This window comes from Lacerta agilis, chromosome 10 (assembly GCF_009819535.1).
Source record: "Lacerta agilis isolate rLacAgi1 chromosome 10, rLacAgi1.pri, whole genome shotgun sequence".
NCBI lineage: Eukaryota > Metazoa > Chordata > Lepidosauria > Squamata > Lacertidae > Lacerta > Lacerta agilis.
The window spans coordinates 45,066,040-45,087,432 of NC_046321.1; the positions used below are offsets into that span (position 1 = coordinate 45,066,040).

The 21,393-nt window shown below is 39.2% G+C and overlaps 1 protein-coding gene across 6 annotated transcripts in view; it reads right to left on the reverse strand.

The window, feature by feature from the left end:
- Nucleotides 1-21,393, reverse strand: part of USP15 (ubiquitin specific peptidase 15) — a 50,205-nt gene that overhangs the window by 7,592 nt on the left and 21,220 nt on the right. For 2 of the 6 annotated variants that reach the window (XM_033163318.1, XM_033163322.1), the window contains 10 exons: nucleotides 16,274-16,357; nucleotides 9,946-10,090; nucleotides 9,365-9,538; nucleotides 7,672-7,830; nucleotides 5,779-6,003; nucleotides 3,723-3,806; nucleotides 3,537-3,631; nucleotides 3,201-3,392; nucleotides 2,248-2,363; nucleotides 720-1,019 (listed from right to left, as the gene is read on the reverse strand). In XM_033163318.1, the coding sequence (XP_033019209.1) occupies nucleotides 720-1,019; nucleotides 2,248-2,363; nucleotides 3,201-3,392; nucleotides 3,537-3,631; nucleotides 3,723-3,806; nucleotides 5,779-6,003; nucleotides 7,672-7,830; nucleotides 9,365-9,538; nucleotides 9,946-10,090; nucleotides 16,274-16,357 (1,574 nt within the window). Of the gene's footprint in view, nucleotides 1-719; nucleotides 1,020-2,247; nucleotides 2,364-3,200; nucleotides 3,393-3,536; nucleotides 3,632-3,722; nucleotides 3,807-5,778; nucleotides 6,004-7,671; nucleotides 7,831-9,364; nucleotides 9,539-9,945; nucleotides 10,091-14,740; nucleotides 14,907-16,273; nucleotides 16,358-21,393 lie in introns of those variants that run through there. The other 4 variants (XM_033163319.1, XM_033163320.1, XM_033163321.1 and 1 more) reach the window with 4 other exon arrangements.

Genomic DNA, 21,393 nt, shown 5'->3' on the forward strand with positions numbered 1-21,393 from the left:
GGAATGGTGGGCCATAAATAATAATTTTTAAAATTGGTGTAAACCAACACAGGCAGCCTGAAAACTCATGTATGTTTTGGGAATGGACTTAAAGAAGTTATCAGGGATAAAAATGCCTCCTTGTGCCTTTTGATACCACTGACCAAAGTATCCTTCTAGGCTGTTTTCCCAAAGTAGGACTTGGAGGCACAGTCTTACGGTGACAATGGTCCTTGCCTGAGCCGTTGGAAGACTACTGCTTCACCCCATAGAACAAATTGTTTGAAGGACCACCTACAAACACATGAACCTGCCCATGACTCAAAATCAAGTGTTGGAGGCCTGATCTCTCACCTTTCACTGTGCTCAAACAGCTTGGCAAGTACTACCTGACACAGGGCTTTTTCAGTAGTGGCCCCATACTTCTGAAGTTCCCTTACTCAAAGAACCGTGCTTGGCCCCATCTCTTGCAGGCTTTCTGTGGTCCCTAAAGACTTCCTTATTCCACCAAGCTTTTTTATTTTATTTTACGGCTGTTTCTCTATTTTCAATTTTATCTCCCTTTTATTATATTATGGTCTGATTTTTTTTTATCGTAATTGGCATTCAGGAGCTTGCCCCAAAACAAAGGATAAAAATAAATAGCAAAGCAACAAAATACACACAACATTTTAACAGGAAATGTTAACAACAGAATGGAGTAGAATCAAAGCTACCCCACTATAAAAACAACAACTTACCATCTAGCCTAAGTTGCCTGTCATCAAATCTAATATGCCTGGTGTCATCTTTAACATAATTGATGTCAGTATTGCCTAAACTATTAAACTGGAATGTGAACAATCGCTTTTTGTGCCCTATAAGTTGATCCTTGCAGGAGTCCTCTGTGCATAATCCATTCTCGGAATCATTGTCCCCTCCAACAGAGTCTTCTGACTGGCTGTTTTCATTTTCAGAAGGAAGTTCCTGATCCTGGCTGGATTCATCATCTTGTTCATCAGTTTCCATTTCACCTGGGATGGAGGATATAGCGGCATTGCCTGTCATTTACACAGAACGTTACACATCACACATCGTTGTGAATTTAGTGAACAGGAGGCATTGTAATGCAGAACCATGGCTAGGAGTGTGCAAGACTCCCTGGTCTACAGGGAAACTCTCGTTGGCATATGCCAGTCGTGGAAAACAGATAAAATTGCTAAGCACAATTTGGCTCTGCTACCCCTCACAAAAAGAGCTATTAAAATCACTACAGAAAAAGTTGGGCATCATTTAATATCCTGTACTTTACTCTTGCTTGAAGCTACTACAGTCTCACCCTCACTCCAGAGCAGATTGAACACCTGCCCATTGTCCTTGGTGAAGGCTGCTCCCCCTCCCTGGGGGGTGGTGTTGCAGGCAGGCTACGTGCTCTCCCGTGTACAGCGGGGGCATGGCAGTGCCCCTGCGTCATAGGGGAGTCCCGGACGTGTCATGCCCCTGGCTGACCAATCCGGTCGGCCGGGGGGCATGGCTTACCGTATTTAAGCAGCAGGGGGTTCTCCCTCTCGGTTCCTGCTTCAGCGGATCTCCTGCCCTCCCACACTTTTTTTTATACATTCGACATCTTGGCCTTGCTATGCACCTCGGCTGGTCGCCTGTTGAGGGGGCCTGGTAGGAATTTTCCCACTTGGCAAATTGGCACCAGCCACGTGGTTTTCGCCTACCTCGCAGCAATCGTCACAACTTTGTAAGGTTTGGCGGTTAGGCATTGGTAAAACCTGGTTTATGGGAGGGAAGGTTGTGGCCATCACCTGCCCCTCCTCTTTAAGATTATTCCGTTAAAGGGATCTGGGGCTGTGGATCTCATCTGAAGCCTGGGTATGGGCTTAGGCCATGCCACGACATCATCGGGAACCCTGGGGGAGCTCTCAGTTGATGTACATCAACAGAGCTCCCCCCTACTGGTGGTTGACCCTTACTGGACTACCTGCATAGCAGGCAGAAGTCAGATACAGTCGGTTCAATTCCAATGCCTAAGCCAATACCACTCACATTCTGTAACCAATAAAGTTGTGGCCTTAATTAGCCCATTAACCTAAAATACTGGTGTCCATATGTTTTATTATTCAACAAATGGGGGAGGGCTCGGGGCGTTGACATGTAAGAAATATGGACCCACCACAAGTGTTTTGTCTGTTTCTGTAATGTAACATTCAAGGCAGGTTTCAGAGCACCTTTCAAAACTAAACCAAAGCTTTAGGCAGCTATTGATAATTCAGGTCTTACTTGGGGATCCTTCTTCATGAATTCCATTTGGGCCATTACCATTGATACCATTGTCCTTGCAGCACTGCAAGGATGCTTCGGTGTCTTCTGTTTCAGTAGAAGTTTTCACATATCGGCTGAAACACATCAATTGTTACACTAACTTTAAAAATATATATATATCTTTTTTTTAAAAAAAAATGTATCAGCATTTTCCAAAGTAACAAATAGCAAAACATTTTAAGACAAGGTGATGCACACTATATAACTTTCCTCCCATCCTCAATGTGAGCAGTGTTCCTCTTTCATGAAGCTGTGTAAGAGAACAGTAATTGCTATTACTGAAGAAGCACAAGAGCTTACTATATCAAGCTATCCTTCCGAAACATTTTACATTTATTCTAACTCGTTAGTGTATTTGCAAGGAAAAAAATAAAGTGGATGAGGCACAATTATGACACTAATGGTTGTGCAACTATGGCCAAAGTCCAGGGCTACAAAGCCCAGGACCCCACCCAAAACAATCCAAACAGCGTACATAATTATAGATGACCCTTTTATTGTTTTTACTTTTAAAATATATAATTGTCTGCAACAAAATGCTTATTCCAAAGTAAACATGTTTAGCAGAGAAGCAATAGATGCAACCTCCATGTTATTCCTTAAGTCATGATGGAGATTGGATTAAAGTGAATCTGCATATGCTCAGACTATTTACTTCTTTACTGTTTTTTTGCTATCCCTCCGTGCCCCCTCTAACGTATCAGGAGTGTAATGAATGGTAAGCAGGGAGGATCAAAGGTCTTTTTCAATTCAGATCATCCCTGCTAGCATTAGCTTTGTTCTGGCATCCAGGTGACCTAACACAGCCCTGCGTTTCCTTCATGGGGTCTAGGTTAGCAATATCCAAATATGTGACATACATTCTTAGTGCAATTAGGAGTGCATTCCCAGGATTTCTCTTGTACGCTTACCACATTCTCAAAAGCAGAAGATTATACAGCTTATCTTCAGTATTGTTTCTAGGCACTGCTATAAGGAAAGGCTGACCAAAATGTGTGGAACCACTGTGGTGGCTGTAACCGCTGTGCCGAAACTTCTCCCTTAAACAAACTGGAATAACAATTTGCTCCGTATCTTCAGTTCTGTTGATGCCAATTTCAAATCTAATGCAGAATACAGAATACCCACACAATTAAACATCGTGACATAAATCACACAATTTTGCCAAGCAGTCATTTAGTAGATGAAACCACATGAAATTCATGACAAACGGAATACCGTTTAGATTAAGTTTGTTTTCTACTTACACATAAATGTCATCACGCTCCATAATACTACTCAGATTTTCATCCATTGCAAATATCCTATGGAATCTATGATTGTATATATCAGTAACTATCATCTAAAAAGAAATAGAATACGTATCACTTGAATTTGCTTAGACAGTCAGACAACATTAAACATGATCTACAATTGCCTATCGAGCATCATACCTTATCTGCAGCCACACCAGACAAAGTTGACAATGCTGTGCAGAGATCCTGTATATTTCCAATTTTTGGAACTACTACTTTATACTAAAAAATAAAATACAAACAGTGCCATTAATAAGAAAGTGGAAAGGCAACTTAATATAACTTCCAACTTTATACATTGATGTGACTATCAGATTGGCTATGAAGAGTGCCCTAAGAAACGTATCTAGCTGAGATTTGCCAATATAAATAAAGCTGTCATTTATGTATATATCCAAATTTCAAAGAGTCTAATTCCATACTTGGAAAGGGAAGGGATTTTGATTAGAACCAAGTGGTTCAACTAGTGAGGAAATTTCCTAGGATCTCATGAACAATTGGTTACTGAGCAACCAAAGATTAAGCAGGCAAACCTATATTTAGCCAAACTAAGAGGCATCTGTGCTAAATGCAAAGTGCTGATTTTTACCTTCTTTTTAATATTCGGATTTTGGAAGATTATTGGTTAGCCAAACTCAGTTTTCTACAATGGAAAATGAGAGATTCTAAAATAATTTCCACTTTTCCAGTTACCTAGAACTTGGTGCAACTAAGGCCTCCTTATAGCAAGAAATGATAGTTGATCTGCTATAAATCACCACATTATTTCCCCTTAAAAATACATTTTCATAGCCTATGAGCTCTGTTGACTTTGACATACTGAGATAAGGGTCACCCAGAAACCTAGGACACCAATCTCTGATACTGGTAGCTTGTGTGCATGTTGCAGGGGACAACTGTAATGCTGCATTTTGGATGTAAGGAGCAGGACATGTCCCATCACACATCTCAAAGTTGTCATTTTCCAACTTGTATTTTCTTTCTTGCCTTCCAAACATACCCAGCTCCTTTCCAGCCTGTAGTAGAGCATTACCATCTTTCTTCGTTGTAGATTTCACTTACAAACAAGCACTATCATCTACTAGATCACCTGACAATTCCCCACACACCCTTTTTTATAGCTTGAGTTTATGCATCCAGCCTCATTGTGTGTCTATTTATAAATTATGCCTCCTTGAGAAATTATATGTCAAACAAGTCAATTTAATGAACAAAAGCAGATATTCATAAATGTAGAAAATAAACACACACACACACACACACACTTAGCTTGCACTATTTAGAATGGTTGTATCTGGTGACTATGGCAGCAGAATTTTTTAACGCAGGCAAACGATGCAGGTTTGAGATACATACACACTGAACAACTACGATCAGTGTTCAAAACTCCCATTGCTCTAGGCGCATTTTGCAACAGGGAATTTCATTAGCACAAGCCAATTCTGAGCTCTGGGCGCCGTACTGCGCCTAAGATTTCAGATTAAAACTGAAGTGGAAGGAAAGGAGGACCTTTTTCTGCCTCCCCACTTCCAGCTACTCTCTGAAGACTGGAGAAGAGACAGGGGAAGTGGGTAGGGGAAGGACAAGACCATGTGAAAAATGAACATAATATTTTCAGCTTTGTATTATTGTTATAAAGAAAATTGTGCCTAGACGTTCCGTTGTTGTGCCCATAACCTAGGTTCATGGTGCCATTTAGCGCCTAGATTTCATATCTCAGTTTCTAACACTGACTATGATCAACACAAGAATTGATTGGGGCCTAACAAAAATCAAAAGGGGCCTGACCCAGAACACCTGCTACATTTCTTCTGTTCTTTTTCATAATATAAGCAAACCCATCAATTTCCTTTATCAGCTGCAAGATTTTTTGCTGTAATGTGCAACTATAATTGGTACACAACTTCAAAACAGAAATCCAATGACACAAAATGCCAGGGTTTAGAGAATAACGTTAGAACAATTTAAACACTAAAAGCAAGGAAACAAAATATTGGTCAAACGTTGGTTTCAAGGGCTTCATGAACTCTGCTGCTATTCAAGGTAGCACAGGCAGAGTACACATGTCTACCATGAAGAACATGGAACTGTTACATAAGGCAGGTATATTTAATTCACCTGAAAGAAGCAGATTACAATTTATTGCCTAATAGACCATGAAAGTCAGAACATGTGTAAATACTATACTTCTCACCTGCATAGGTTTGGCAAGCGGATCCATTCTAACTAAATAAACTTCCAAAGTGCGTTCTTTTTTCATGGGTAGTGGAAGAGTCAAGTAACAAAAGGGGTCAAATGTTACGGAGATCTTAGCACATTCTGGACAAACTAGGGTTGATTTAAAAAGTCCGTGAAATATATCTACAATGATGGAATCATTTCTCTTCAAATGGTTCTCCCAAGCTTCTTCGGCAACCACCTAAGTAAAAGCAAATATTTGAAATAATGTATTCCCAATCCAATGAACTGTTTAACACTGGAATGTACTGAACAGAGCATGGGTGTGTAATGATTAACACCAACCAACAGGGACCACATGAATTAGAAGGGCCAAGCTATTTTAAGCAAAGGGTATTAGAAAACACCATGAAAGGCAATAATGGTATGGCTTCCTCAAGTTAGCAGAAAGCTGGTATATGGCATTTACCATCTCCCAATTATCTGGAGTTTTTATTATGTGAAACGTCCAAATGTTTTTCATACAGAAAAGTCTCAAAGAAATAAAACAGCTGCAGAGTAACCCAGACTTAGATTGTGTCTCTCTTCCATATTAACACCACTCTAATACTACTGAGAATGTAAGAGATCCTGCTATCTTATCTAGCATTCCGTTCTCACAGTAGCCAACCAGATACCCTTGGAAAGGGCCCCCCCCCACAAGGACATGAGACAAGCGAAACAATACCACTGATTCATGATTCACAAGCAACTGGTATTCAGAGGAATACTGCCTCTGGTTCTGGAGGTAGTATACTCATCATGACCATAGCACCTTAGTCTACTTGCTTTTTTATTGGGCTCTATGTCACAAATGCTTTAAGTAAGCCATTTCCTGTATAGAAATGTCAAGGTATTAAAAGGAAAGTCTTCAAGTATCAGTGGAAACTAGAGCCTTGGCTAAGATTTCTATTACAGGAATAAAAAAATACCATATATTTTAAATGAAATTAGCCCTTTTGAAATACAGTGGTATCTTGGGTTACAAACGCTTCAGGTTACAAACACTTCGGGTTACAAACTCCGCTAACCCGGAAGTAGTACCTCGGGTTGAGACCTTTGCCCCAGGATGAGAATGGAAACTGCACGCCGCCGGCACAGCAGCAGCGGGAGGCCCCATTAGCGAAAGCATGCCTCAGGTTAAGAATGGTTTCAGGTTAAGAATGGACCTCCGGAACGAATTAAGTTCGTAAACCGAGGTACCACTGTAACTTAATGCCCCCCTAAGCAGCCTGCCAATAACCTACAGGTTTCATTTTCTACTCTCTTGGTTAAATTCATCTACAGTCGTACCTTGGTTTTCAAACAGCTTAGTTCACGAACAACTCGGAACTCGAACATCACAAACCCGGAAGAAGGTGTTCCAGTTTGTGAACTTTGCCTTGGAAGCCGAACATCCGGCGCGGCTTCCGATTGGCTGCAGGACGCTTCTGCAGCCAATCGGAAGTCGGGCCTTGGTTTCTGAATGTTTTGGAAGTAGAACAGACTTCCGGAAAAAACCAAGGTACGACTGTACTGGCAAGCACTCCTTTGTGGGGTTCACAGCTTGCTTGTTCTTTAACAAGATCACTCAAAGCTTAAGTTACATCGAGCAGGTTCGCTTTTGTCTATCAACAAAGTGCAAGTCACAACTGTGAAAAGCAGCAACTGTCTTTTTTGAAAAATCAATAGTATACACATTCTGCTTCAGTTTAATTAGTTCATTTTAATTACCTTTGAGAGTTTAAATAATTGTCTGAGTTTGGTGACAGCAATATAGTATGCCTCTTTGAGTTCTATTCCAAATTTCAACCGCTTAAGGGTTGACAACATATTTTTATATACTTTTGGATTAATATTCTAAATATATTGCAATGAAATTAACATTTACCTTATCAGGTCTACCATCAGCATCTTTTAATTGAATATAAGGCTTTTTCCTAATACGATTCAAGTCTTCATGTAGGCCGTCAAGAAGAAAGGCTAGAAGTTCTTGGCAATCTTGTTGCTGGTATCCAGAAAACTGTGGTGCAAATCGTCCAACCTGTGTCTAGAGATAACACCACAATGTTGGTGCCACTTGACGTGATGTAACTGAGCTTTAAAAACAGATGGTAAAATACCGTATATTCTGGCGTATAAGATGACTTTTTAACCCCGAAAAATCTTCTCCAAAGTCGGGGGTCGTCTTATACGGCGGATCAACACCCTCTCTCTGTCTCTCACCCTTGCAGAAACGCCCAGGTAGGGAGGAAAAGCCCACCCCCGGCACGACATGCCTTGCCTGTGTGCGTGCGCGCGAGGCTTTCTCCTTCTCTCCCTCTCTCTCTCTCACCCTCGCAGCAACGCAGGGTAGGGTGGGGGGCACGCTCAGATCGATAACCCTCAAGCTGATCCTTCTTGCCTTTTAGTCCTTCAGCTAGTGAGACTCTTACTCTGAAGCCTCCCCCCACTTCGGCTCCTTCCCCCGCCCCTCCCTGCTGGCTGATCTCTGCCTCTCAGCTTCCAAGTCCATTCAATGCGCCTCTCTCTCTCTCTCTCTTTCACACTTCTGCAAACAAGGCACCACATACAAAAGGACCAGCCGCTTGCTCTCTCGCTTAATAGCTTCATTCCAAAAAGAAAAAAGCACCACCCATTGCTCTCGAAACGCCAAAAATCCTGCACAAATTCCTGCCTTAATTTCTCTGTAAGTTCCCTCCTCCCTCCTTCCTTGCGCGTGGTGGTGCGGAGAATACTCAGAAGTCTTCTCTTTGGTCCTCCACCACCCCACCCCCTCTGCTCCCAGCCCTTTCCCCCTTTCCGGAGTGAGATCTGAGAGGCAGAGATGGAGGAAGTAGGATACAAGGACACTATTTCGCTTCACTGCTGTCCTCAGGCGAGTATATCCCAAACTCTATACAGTGGTGCCCCGCTAGACGAAAATAATTCGTTCTACGAGTGTCTTCGTAGAGTGAATTTTTCGTCTAGCGAAGCGGCAATGCAGCGTGGAGGTTTTCGCGCCAAAAAAAATAATTTCGTCTTGCGAGGCAGCCCCATTGACTTTTTCATCTTGCGGGGCAGCCTTCCGCTAGCGAATGCCGTTCGTCTAGCGAGTTTTTCGTCTAGCGAGGCATTCGTCTAGCGGGGCACCACTGTATTTTAACAGGAAAAGTTGGGGGTCGTCTTATACGCCCAGTCGTCTTGTACGCCGGAATATACAGTATATATTCTCTCTCTCATAGTTTGTTAAAGTACACTATTGAAGTAGTGTGCAATAGGACTTGGGGGCAAGGAAAGGGGATTGCTGTTGACTATAGGAATTATTTCCCCCCTGAGATTAAGAGTCTCATCTCTACCAACTGAGCTACAGATAGAACTAAATTATTATGGCTAGATGCAAGTGTCTAGAGAAAGACACAAGGAGAACAACAACAGAATTTAAACATTTTAAATGTATTTCAGTGTCCATTGATTCTTTTAAAAAATAATAATAAAGAAAGCATTCAATTAATACAATTCCACTTTTCAACGGTCTCACTCTACTGCAAAGTCATATACTACCAATAAACACAAATCTGAAAATACCAGGACCTACTTCTTACCTTAAATGCTCTTGGAGTGACATAACTGTATTTTCCTGACCACATCTGTTTAATGAGTTCTGCATAAGATTTTGCAATTTCACCTCGCATTCCTAAAGGATTGTCAAAATTCAGCTCTTCTTGATACTTATCATTGAGGAAGTATTCTGTGAGTGGAGGGGTGTTGCTCAGACACTGCAAACAAATGTAAATGAAATACTATGTATACAAGACAGGCCTAGCTATTTAATTCCAGCCTCGGTTTTACGGTTTCCTATCAAGTCCCCATTTCTTTTTCACACTCGTCACATAGCACTACAAAAGTATTCTGTAAGCTTAATGAGGCGACTGGTTTTCCAAAGCCAATAGTTTATCATTGCTCATATAGCTAAATAAATTCAGGAGGATTCCAGCTATGTTTTTGTCTGTCAATAGCCATTCTGTATAAAATTGTTTAAAGAATGCACAACAATAGAAATGGAAACATGGCATTTACCTATGTAAATTCAATTTTGGGTTTTTGATGGTAGGTATTCTACCAGCAACTCTTTTTCATCATTTAAAAACCCATTCCAACCTAATAAGCACACTGAAACATCTACCTGAATTGCCGAGTTCATGAAACATGTATTTCCCAAGTTACTTAGGCCACAGAGGCCAGGCTGTTCATTGTGCCTTCCTGGTTCTGAGTAGTCATAATTCTTATAAGCAGTATATGAGGGGAGGCAATAATTTGAGTTTTTCACACTGGAAGAAAACAGAACAGTTCACAATGTAATTGCATTATCTGTAGCTGCGATGTATATGTATAATTGTACATTTACATAGTAAAATACAAATAAATGGCTGTCTAGATTAAGTAAGCACTGTATGTGTAGTTGAAGAATGCCAGTTCTGTACTTGAAACTCTGTTTAAAAAGGCCCACCACTTAACCTCTGGGGGAAACAACACCATCCTTATACCTTGGTTCCCGAAGGGCTTAGTTGTGGAACAAATCAGCTCCCGAACGCCACAAACCTGGAAGTAAGTGTTCTGGTTTGCGAACTTTTTTCGGAAGCTGAACATCTGATGTGGCTTCTGCTTGAGTGCAGGAAGCTCCTGCAGCCAATCAGAAGCTGCACCTTGGTTTTCAAACTGTTTCGGAAGTGAAACGGATTCCCGGAACGGATTAAGTTTGGGAACCAAGGTACCACTGTATAGGCTGCTACCTTTGTTCTCTTTCTACCCTTGAACAAGAAGAACAGATCCACAGCTCACTTAGTTATTCATTTTTCAAACGGGTTTAACACATTCAGACTTTAGGCATGAACAGCAACAATACAGAGCATATTTCTTTTACATTTTGCTACCGTTAGAAATAAATAAGAAAAAAAATGGAACAGCAAAGTTATACTTCAATTACAGGTAGAAGTTGAGATATCCAAGGCCACCACTGGCCCAATGCAATGAGGATCTATTTTTGGATTCGCCACTAGGACAGCATGAGCCAGCAGACTGCGGAAGGCAGCCTGGAGTGACAAAGAATGTGTACTATGCCTTTCAGTAATGCATTTTAACTTGCATTATTATAGCCTTCTTTGCCTGCATAGAACAGACTCCTAACAGGAAACATGCTTGCTAATTGAAGGGTAATGTACTTAAGAAGGTCTAAAATAAGCATACTTAAGAGAAATGAAAGGGCAAAAATATCACAACGAAGCACCAGCTTGTTCAGGAAGTACCACGATTTTGCTTGCATACATGTCTATTAATTCAGCTATGTTTCACTGATGTGCCAATGATACTAATGTAACATATGCACATTTAATTCCAGCCATGTAGCCTGTAGGATGAATATGCAAGATGTGGATCTGAAAATAACAGGGGTGTTCTTGCACAGGTGGAAAGTATGTATGTATGCGTTGGAGCACACACAAGATGCAGAACAGTCTTCAAATGAACAAATTCACTCGGCTGCTATATTATTTCATTAGATATCCAAAGCTGAAACAAGTCTAATCCCACCTCAAGGTACGCCATTTTAGAGGCTTTCCGGGCCCAGTCTGAAAGGGGTGAAACTAGAAGAGGGCTTTTAGTTTTATTTGTTTTAATCTACATATTAGAATATCACTTTGTAATAGTTTCATTCAGCGCACTGTCTTTCCTAGGAAAGCACTTTAGCCAACACCAACCACCACAAAGAAACAAAACTTGGTAAAGTGCTTATCCAATGAGCCATGTGTAGTCCATTATGTTTAAGTGAACTTACCACATGCAATGGTCAGTTCATATGTACCATTAGCATACCACAATGATGTAATAATACATATGAAAGGGCCAGCATGGGCAAGTTTAAACATGAGGTGGCATGCATGAAACCCCTACATGCATTACCCTTAGCCGCCTTACCCGTATTTCAGCCTGGAGAATCTGAATTTCAATGAGATACGTTACAGAATCATGTGACCAGGCTTAAGGAAGAATACTTGCCAAGTCACTAAGATGCTCAAAACCGTAACACTGAAAGGTCACACCAGTTTTAAGGTATGTCCATAATCTTGAGTGCAAAGCACTGCAGATGCATTCCTGAGAAATCAAGCTAACGGAAGTGGTCCTGATTTCTTCCCAATAAATAAGCAGAAATCAAACTAATGTAAGGGAAGATACGTTTTAACGCTGATGGCAATTGTAACACAATAGAAATTAAATGTTTGTAAAACCTATAACTTCTGTACAACCATGAATGGAAAAAAATATTCTACTAGAGAAGCAGAGGTGGGCTCTTGTTCAAGTCCCTGGAAATAGCAGCTACTTTCCCCAATTCCTTTCTACATTATGGGTGGAATTCAACATTTCACTCTTCTAATTGTTCCATCTGTGCAATCCATTTCAGCTGTTCTGCTCTGGGGATTCTCCTGACCCCCTTAAGCCAATTTCAGGGGGTACCCGGGGTAAGAGAAGCCCCAATATGCAAACAGAAGTTCTGGCCTGGGCTTCCACAGACGGGCCTGGTTAGGTGAATCCCACCCTTTGGGTTTTACACATTAGTCATTCTTAGAGAAGATCCACCGAAACTAATGGGCATGACTAATTCATTTCAATAGGTCGATTCTGAGTAGAGCTTAGTGGGATACAACCCAGGGTTAAGAAATATGAGGAAATATGAGGAGAATGGGCAATAAAGTTTAGGCGGATGCTCTTCTTTCTGTTCACAGATCACCTCTGCTCAAAATGCCTCATGTTACTATGAGGTTCTCCTATCAATTACATTATCCTGTGAGATCCTTGTTAAAGATTGCAGGTAATGAGTAAACGTACCCATGAGTTATAAGCAATAGATAGAATTTGGAAGCGTGCAAGCTTGTGATAACTGAGTTGCTCAAACAAAATCGATTTACAACAGTATCAGAAGGTAATAGACAGGGGCGTAGCAAGGGGGGGGGATAGGGGGCGGACCGCCCCAAGTTCCATAATGGAGGGGGTGGCAAATTATCAAGGAACAATTACTGCCCTACTAGGGCGGTTCATTAAAAACTTTTTTAAAATGCCTGCTCCAAAGGTCTTATCTTACTATACTAGGGGTTATATATGAAATTTCATGCATATCGGTTAATATCTTGACCCTCCTCCACCAAAATAGCTGTTTACTTGGCTGTTTTCCTATATCGTGAAGGCTGAAATTTCAGTTCAGTGGAGCACTTACTGTTCCCAACCCTAACCCTGTGGAAAGCCATCTAATTAGACTTTAATTTGATTTTGAGATGTTTTTAGGAGGTCATTTAATTATTGTTTGATTTTATACCAATGTTATGTATCTGATGTTAGCCACCCTGAGCCCGACTTCAGCCGGGGAGGGCGGAATATAAATAAAAGTTTTTTTATTATTATTACTTGTTATTATTCCTTTGTAAGAAAATATGAAACAATGTAAAACAATTTTTGCAAGGGGGGGGGAATCAATGGGGGGGGGTGACAAGAAATTTTCCGCACCGGGTACCACCTGACCTTCCTACGCCTCTGGTTATAGATTCTTTAGCAATAAAAGAATGGATAGACAAATGAGCTGTGGCATCTGTCAATGAATGATGTTGCATGCATTGCAGTTTTCTTCCCCTTTTATGTGGATTTGTGAAAATGAATATTTATAGGATATAATTTTACTGAACACGTCAGACTACAAAATAAATTTATAAATAAATGCAGGAACTGTATCCCTACTTTAATAATTAACTAACATATTTTGACAAACAGGTTTCTTCACTTTCGATTTCTGAATTTATTTATGTATTTGGAGGCATGATCTTAAATGGGCAGAAACTTGAAAGAAAATATTTTTTAAAAAATATGTGCACTCCAACTCCTGGCCAGGAAAATCAATGTCCTATGGGCAAGAGATATCAGTGATATTTTAAATATTTAGCTGGTCCACAGGTACAGAAGACAGTGCTCTAAAATAAGAGATTAATTTACTAGGGTAAGAAGTAATGACATAAAAGTTAACCCCCTTTCAAAAGATGCCATGCAGTATGTATTTTGGAGTCAATAGTAGAAATAAGTAACATTTTAACTGTAGAGTCAAACTACATAATGTTAACCAGCTTTTTAGATGGGAAACACGATTTCTGTTCCCAATGCACAGATTGAGCTCAGTACAATGCATTCAAGTATGTTCAAGACTAGAGTTGAATGTAGTAGGATAATCACAATTTCCTGACATTGCAATTCTAGACATTCATACTCAGAAGTAAGATCCAGTGCATTCGGCGGTTCTTACCCCCAAATAACTTGGTATAGGAACCTAACCTAAATAATATTTCCCATTTTCTGAAAAGGGACAAATCTGGGGGGGGGACGGGGACCCAACACTTGCTTTACTAATGGGATACTCAGAGGATTAACGTGGCAGTGTTTTCATCCAAAACAGGACTGGGTCAGCAGTCCACCACTTATTCAAGCAAATCCAAAAAGTTGCTTCTAAAGTCAGAATATTTTCAACATAACATAAGGAACTTAAGACCAAAGCAAAACAACAACAACAACAAAAGGAATTCAAGAGTACTTCTGAGTGTACACGCAAATGCTTAAGAAGTTAAACTAGTTCCTCCCCGCTCAGCTATAAGCCATGCTGGCAAGAGCTGATGGGAGTTGGATTCTAACACCATCTAGAGGGCCACAGACTAGTCATGCTTGCTTTATATACATATCCTACTCTAAGATCACTTGATATATTGAGTTACACTAACATGTAACGTATTTCCCTAAGGCTAGGCAATTGGCCCTGAGATTTAGAAATTAAACCTTACATATGCTGAATTTAAAAAAGCACATCCTATAATCTTTCCTTCTAAAAGTGCACTTTTACCTTTGAACTTCAAAAATATAAAAAGTACCTGCCTGCCAGTTGCTGGACAGTTCCATGAAATGGAAGTGTAGCTGTCCTTTTTAATACAAGCCCAGGGCACTTCTGTTGATTCTGATTTTTTTTAGTTTCCACTTTAAAATGAGATTTAAAGCAGGCGGCAACTGTCCCATGGCTTCAGAGATTATGATATGCTTTTTCATTTAACATAGGCTACCAGTATTCTAATAAAAGGATAAGATCAGTTTAGGCTGTGGTTAGGTTGTTTATACACACCAAAAAGAAAACTTTTCTGTACTTACTATAAACACACAAACTACAATAGACTGCAGTTAAATACATGTATTTGTTTAACTGAGAGAGTTGGGGCTACTCACAATTAGCGGAAGCACAAGTGCCACTTCACCCCTTACAAAAACTCCCTTCTCATAAATGCTGTATTTAACTGGAAGATATTGTATAAAATATTTTAAAATTATATTATTTTTAAATACTTAAACATTTTCACATTCGATTCATAGCCACAAATTGAGATTTTTAGACTGAAAGGAAAAGCTGAATTTGTAACTTCTGCTATTTTTCCAGTATTTCTACGAGAAAGCTTCTATGTGAACTATTTAATAGACACTTTCCTATTTGTAGTAGACTGCAGAAAATGCACTGTGTGTGTGTTTTGAATTAAGAGAGCTGTTTGATGAGTTAACCAAGTTTTTAAAAACAGGTTTAGCATATTAAATATTTGTTAGGGACACATATAGAATTATGTCTTTATGAAGAAGAGTTTGGATTTGATATCCCGCTTTTCACTACCCGAAGGAGTCTCAAAGCGGCTAACATTCTCCTTTCCCTTCCTCCCCCACAACAAACACTCTGTGAGGTGAGTGGGGCTGAGAGACTTCAGAGAAGTGTGACTAGCCCAAGGTCACCCAGCAGCTGCATGTGGAGGAGTGGAGACGCGAACCCGGTTCCCCAGATTACGAGTCTACCACTCCTAACCACTACACCACACTGGCTCTTATAACAAAAAGGATCCAGAATGTAATTTGCTGAGGTTTTACTTGCTGTAACATATAATCCCAAAACTTCCTGCAGTCACAAAAATCTCTAGATTCAGGTAGGTAGCAGTGTTGGTCTGACGCAGTCAAAATAAATAAATAAAAATTAAAAATTGTCCAGTAGCACCTGGACAATTTTTAATTTTTATTTATTTATTACAAAAATCTCTGAACTTGAATGCCAAGCCCCAAGATTTGAAAAGCCTAAGCAATGTTATATGACGTTTGTTCCATGCATGCCATTTCTGCTGAAGTCTTTTCTTAATGCAATGGTTTCAAATCAGAATGTGGTGCTATATAGTATCAGGGTGATGATGCAGTATCAGGGTTCTGAAGAAAAAGTAAAACAGAAACAATCTTCTTCTGTTAGTTTCTCTCTCAACACCTTAGGGTATTGGTGACCTTTAAGACTTGGCATCACTGCAGTTCCACAGCAATACAGTCCATCCAAGTTATTTATCTAGAATTAAAACAGTTTTGCCTTGAAATTATACTTGGATGATTAATATTAAAAGTTCTTAAGATGTGTTGCTTACTTTCTGTTGTTGATGTTGTTATAATTATTTGATAGAGATGGAGAGATCTTTGGTAAAGTTGAAAAATTGGATGCACCTGGGGACCTTTAAAAATATGAAAATGTTAAATTAGATAAAAATGCTGAGACAGCAAAATTAATAATGAAAAAAAGGAAAAGCTAACAGATGAACAATGTATGTAAATAAGTATGAAAAATAAGGTTTTCATGATCAGAGCAACAAACAGCCAAGGAAAGTTGTCCAACCTCAAAACATTAGAAAACAACATTTCACTTGTAATTCTTCACAGTTATCTCAAAAACAAAAACACAAAAACAGGAATTAAAACAGCCAAAGCCACAATTAACATTTGGCAAAGATATACTTTTACCAAAAATCACAAGTTAATTGCGTGACAAATGAAATGCATCTTCTCCCTAATGGCAAGATTCACTATTTTATGACGCTTTTAATAATTTTTCAGATTACCGGTAGTTGTGAAGGTGCAACAGTACATTAACAATAAGCACTCTGAAAGCAAGTTTAACAGCACCTTAAAGCACCAGTTCAATTCACTATTTTAAGCCAACTTATGACCATCACTACACTAAAAAAGCATTATCAAAACAGTATTTCATATTCATCTATCTATATAAGAAATGCTGGTCGTTTTAAAAAAACAACCCACTATGAAAATTTGTACTACAAAGCTGCATTTTAGTACTATTAACCAAGGAAGCCAAGCCAAAACTGCACCAATTTCAAATAAACAACGATGTTTGGGAAAGATCTAAACATATAACATCATTTCATGCAACAAAGTCAGACAGAAGACTACAGGTTCACAAAAGGATGGTTATACATACCTCAACATTCCAACTCTATGATTCATCCTTTTAAAAGGAAAAATGCTACAATCTGGTTCATCAAAATAGTATAACCCAAACAGAGCACAACGGCTCCTTTGGACCATAAAGTTAAGCTAACCTGGTATGCTACCTAGTCAAAATAATTATGTCTGGCCTATGTCAATGCGCAGTTTTCCTTCCATGATCCACAATGAAAACGCACCAAGCATGACATCAACACTGATAATTAGAACAAAGGCCACCTTCAATGAGAAGATTTAAACTTTATACATATTAGTATCTAGAATTCAAAATATTATCAATCATTTTGAACTAAGTAAAAACACTACCATATCATGGAAATACCCATTCTGAAAGAGGTTCAAGATAAATAGCACCAACTTATCAAAGTGCCTCTATCAATAAGTATAATCACTCATCAAGAGAGTTTAGAATGTTACATCCGGGGAACAGCCACATTCTGCTTCTTTCTTTAAACACTCATAAAAAGGCTCTTACGTTCTAAGTTTGTTATTAGCCAGTAACATCTATCACCACTAACCACTCCCTTGAAGAGGGAAATCAGGTGGTTGAATGCCTATCATTTAGAAGCAAAATGGGATGAAAATAAGATGGTAACTCCTACATACTTGGGGGAACTCTCTAGGTACACAGGAGTATCAAAGTTTGTAGATAAAAAACCCATCAGAGTTTACAGAATCCTGATAGTAGTTAAGCATAGAGAGAAAGGACTCAGCTAACATGTTTTAAGTGTGCTTTAAGCGCAATATACAATGTGACACAAGATGGCGATGGTGAGCCTTATGGAAAATTCAATGTAATTTTTAAAACGCTAAAAAAAAAGCATTTTCAGAACACTTTTTTATGTGTGTAGATTCCACCAAAGAAAGGGTGGTATTGAAAATAAAGGTAGGCAGACTGTGAGAATGTATCAAGCCACTATATGGTTGGGAGCAGTTTTAAGCTATGGAATGCTCTTGTCAACTGAAAAATAAGAAGGAAAAAAAGGAAAAATCTGCATCTCTTCCCATCCCCAACTGCAGAACTAAACAGTTAGCAAATTCTCAGGTTTGGGGCTGGCAGTCCTCCAACACTACCTAGCACACCAGGGAAAGATGGGAAGAGAAAAGGAGTCCTTAATCCTTTAATCACTTCTAAAAGTTGCCTACCTTTCTCCACCCAACCTTACAAAGAGGCCTAAACATGCCTCTATTCCAGACTTAATGAAGTTCTGAGCAAGACTATTCCCTCTCAGAGATTTTGGGAATAGCGTAACATTGTACTTCAGGTCCTACTAGTTCCCTCCACCATGCCTACAATTAAGGAAGCAAATCAGGACCACTCCAAAATCTTTGCATAAGTATGCAAGTATATTATTGAAAGTAATTTTTAATAAATCTTCACAGAAAGGCACGCTTGAGCCATTAGCGTTCTGAGGCGGCCATGGCTGGATGGAATACTCAGTGGTGGAATATAGACTGCAACATTTTGGAGCAGTCCTCGTCTGTATCCTCTATGTTGTAGCCTTGACGAGAAGTCTCATCTGTATTTCTTAAAGATAATAATCGTATTTGGGGGAAGAGGGTCACACATAGATAGTAAATGTAAGATTCACATCTGGCAAATCACACCTACTAAAGATTACTACTGAAATTCACTGGGTGCATTTTTTGCTAACTATTTTAAGTTGGCAAGTGAAAGCTTGTGTGCATCTTGACTTAATGCCAAGTACTTATTTCACAAGGGGTTACAAAAATGAATTGGTATAGAAGCATTCTGTGAACTTCTGTTAAAGCCACATGAATGGCTATAACAAACCACACCACAATGAACTGGTCTTACACAACAGTAGGAACCAACTTACACATAGGATTTAGTTTAACTAATTCAGGTGGTTTCACTAAAACAGAGGAGTGGACATATAAGCACTTTCCCTCCCTTAACACACTTATAAAGAGTGCTTAAATGATTTCATTGGCTTCAGAATTCCAATCCAGAACAGAGAGAGGAAAGAGACTTTCTGTTGATCAGCAGGCAATGACTTTTCCCTCTTGCTTTGCCCCACCCTCAAGCCCTGGAAGCCTTCATAAGAGAGCTGCTCCAGAGGAAGAACTCTGAGGGGAGAGACTTTATGTTCTTCGTCAGCAATGACGTTTTCCCCAGCTTTGCCCCACCCAGCCTTTCCCAGACCATGACTGTGAGAACAGCAGAAGCACCTAGGAAAAGAGGAGTTCAAGGATTATTATTTTTTAAAAAAATAGTTTTACAAGTTGTGTGTCCTTGTTTCTCAATTTGATCCTTCTACATGGTTTTGTATGTTTTGTGATATTTTATGCATTATGGTTTGCTGTCATTTTTATTGATTATACCTTGGTAATTCTTTATTGTGGTTGATAAGTGTAAACTGTTTAATTATTTGCTGATGTTTAATTTTACTGTTTACAATTAGATTCTGATAGTTGAATGTTGTTCTATTTGATATAAGTTGTTTATTTTTAAGTTATTGTGACTTTTTATATTGAATCAGATTGTTACTGTTTGATGTTTTATTATGTTTTTGTATGTGTTGGGCGGGATATTAATAAACAAACAAACAAACAAACAAAACAAGCAAACATTTAATGTGAAAGTACAATCCTTCAATGTCTTAGTATGGAGTGGGATTTTATTTTTCCATGTAGTGATCAATTCCATCTTCAAAGTCAACTTAGCAGCTATGTTTCAAACATATTCTTAATCTTCACAATACGTTGACATAAGAAGCAATAATCCCTTCCGAGTGTAAAGAAAAGGTAATTTATTATATGCCATAGAACGGTAATGAGACTACAAAGCTTTGGAGAAAAACAAGCATAGTAATAATGTGCTATGGTCCCCTAAATAATAAGTACACACCATAAAATGAACTGACAACAATAGAGAAGCATATATTAAAATTATGTGCATGCCGGGGAGGGGGGAGTGAGCAAGTGAGGAAATACAGAAATTATAACCCACTTACAATAATTCATCAGATTAGTTCATCAATGTATTTGTATTAACATTCTAATCACAAATCATGACGAGGATACAAAGGGGTGTTTTGTATGGAATCAAGCAACCTTTTTGAACAGCTGATACTCATGGTGACTCAATCTGCTTCTAAAATGTCATGCAATTTCAAAAGTAGTTTGCAATGCTCAAATGCCTCCAGGAATCATGGAACTAGTGCCACACTTCCTTTGACTGTGGTCCTTAAACGCCCTATCAGCACAGCCCTGGCAGCCTACACATGGGGTTATTTTAATCAGAAATGTGTGGTTATTCAAGGATGGTTAAACAACCGTACCTCAGCATGGAAATATGCTACATTGTTTTAGCTAGAATAGCTAAACTCACACAATTAGTCTGGCAACTCCTGGATCTTTGAGGTGACCCACAAAACTGTACATGGTCAAGGTAACCCACAGTTTTACAGTCAGCTATCATAAAATCAGAAGAAGGAATCTTTTATTCACTTCCATTGTTGGTGCAACCGGTCTAGGAGTTAGGATTTATTCCAAGGGGTCAATCCCAGAGTTATAAAATATTTGCCGATAGCTTTCTTCCCATTGAAAATAGCAGGCATGGGCCCCTCAATTCAGATTGAGACAAAGCTCAGGGTTAACTTGGGGTGTCAGGAGCCGGGCATTTACTGCATGTTTGTTTTCTATTACTGTGCTATGACACCTCCTCAGAAGATATTTAGGTAATTCTAAAACCTAATCTAAGATAATTTATTTTATAGCTACATAGCTATTCTCTGGACAGAGGAAAAAATAGTAAAAACAACTGACAAAAAGGAATAACATTTACAAGCCACGTGCTACATGCACCTGCCTGGTTAAAGGCTGTGAGGAACATGCTGTCCTGGGACTACCCATGCAATATAATTAAATAGTGTAGTAAGCAGTTTGAAAAATATACAGATTGGTATGGAGTCGTTCCTGACGTGAGGAAAGAGTTTCTAACAGCCTTCCATGTGGAAGGTTGGAAAATGAAAATTGGATCCAAGAGTTACTGACTTCAACAGTCCAAATATTCGAGATTAGAAGCTAATTTGAATATTGTTAATTATCACAGAAACATAGGAATCTGCCTTAAACTGAATCATGACAATGGTCCACATAGCGTATCTGCATAGACTGATTAGATCTGGTTTCCAGACAGATCCTTTCCTAGCTATGTGTGGAAATGTCAGAGATTAAACCTAGGGTATTCTATGTGCAAAAAAGAATATGTTCTACCCAAAGC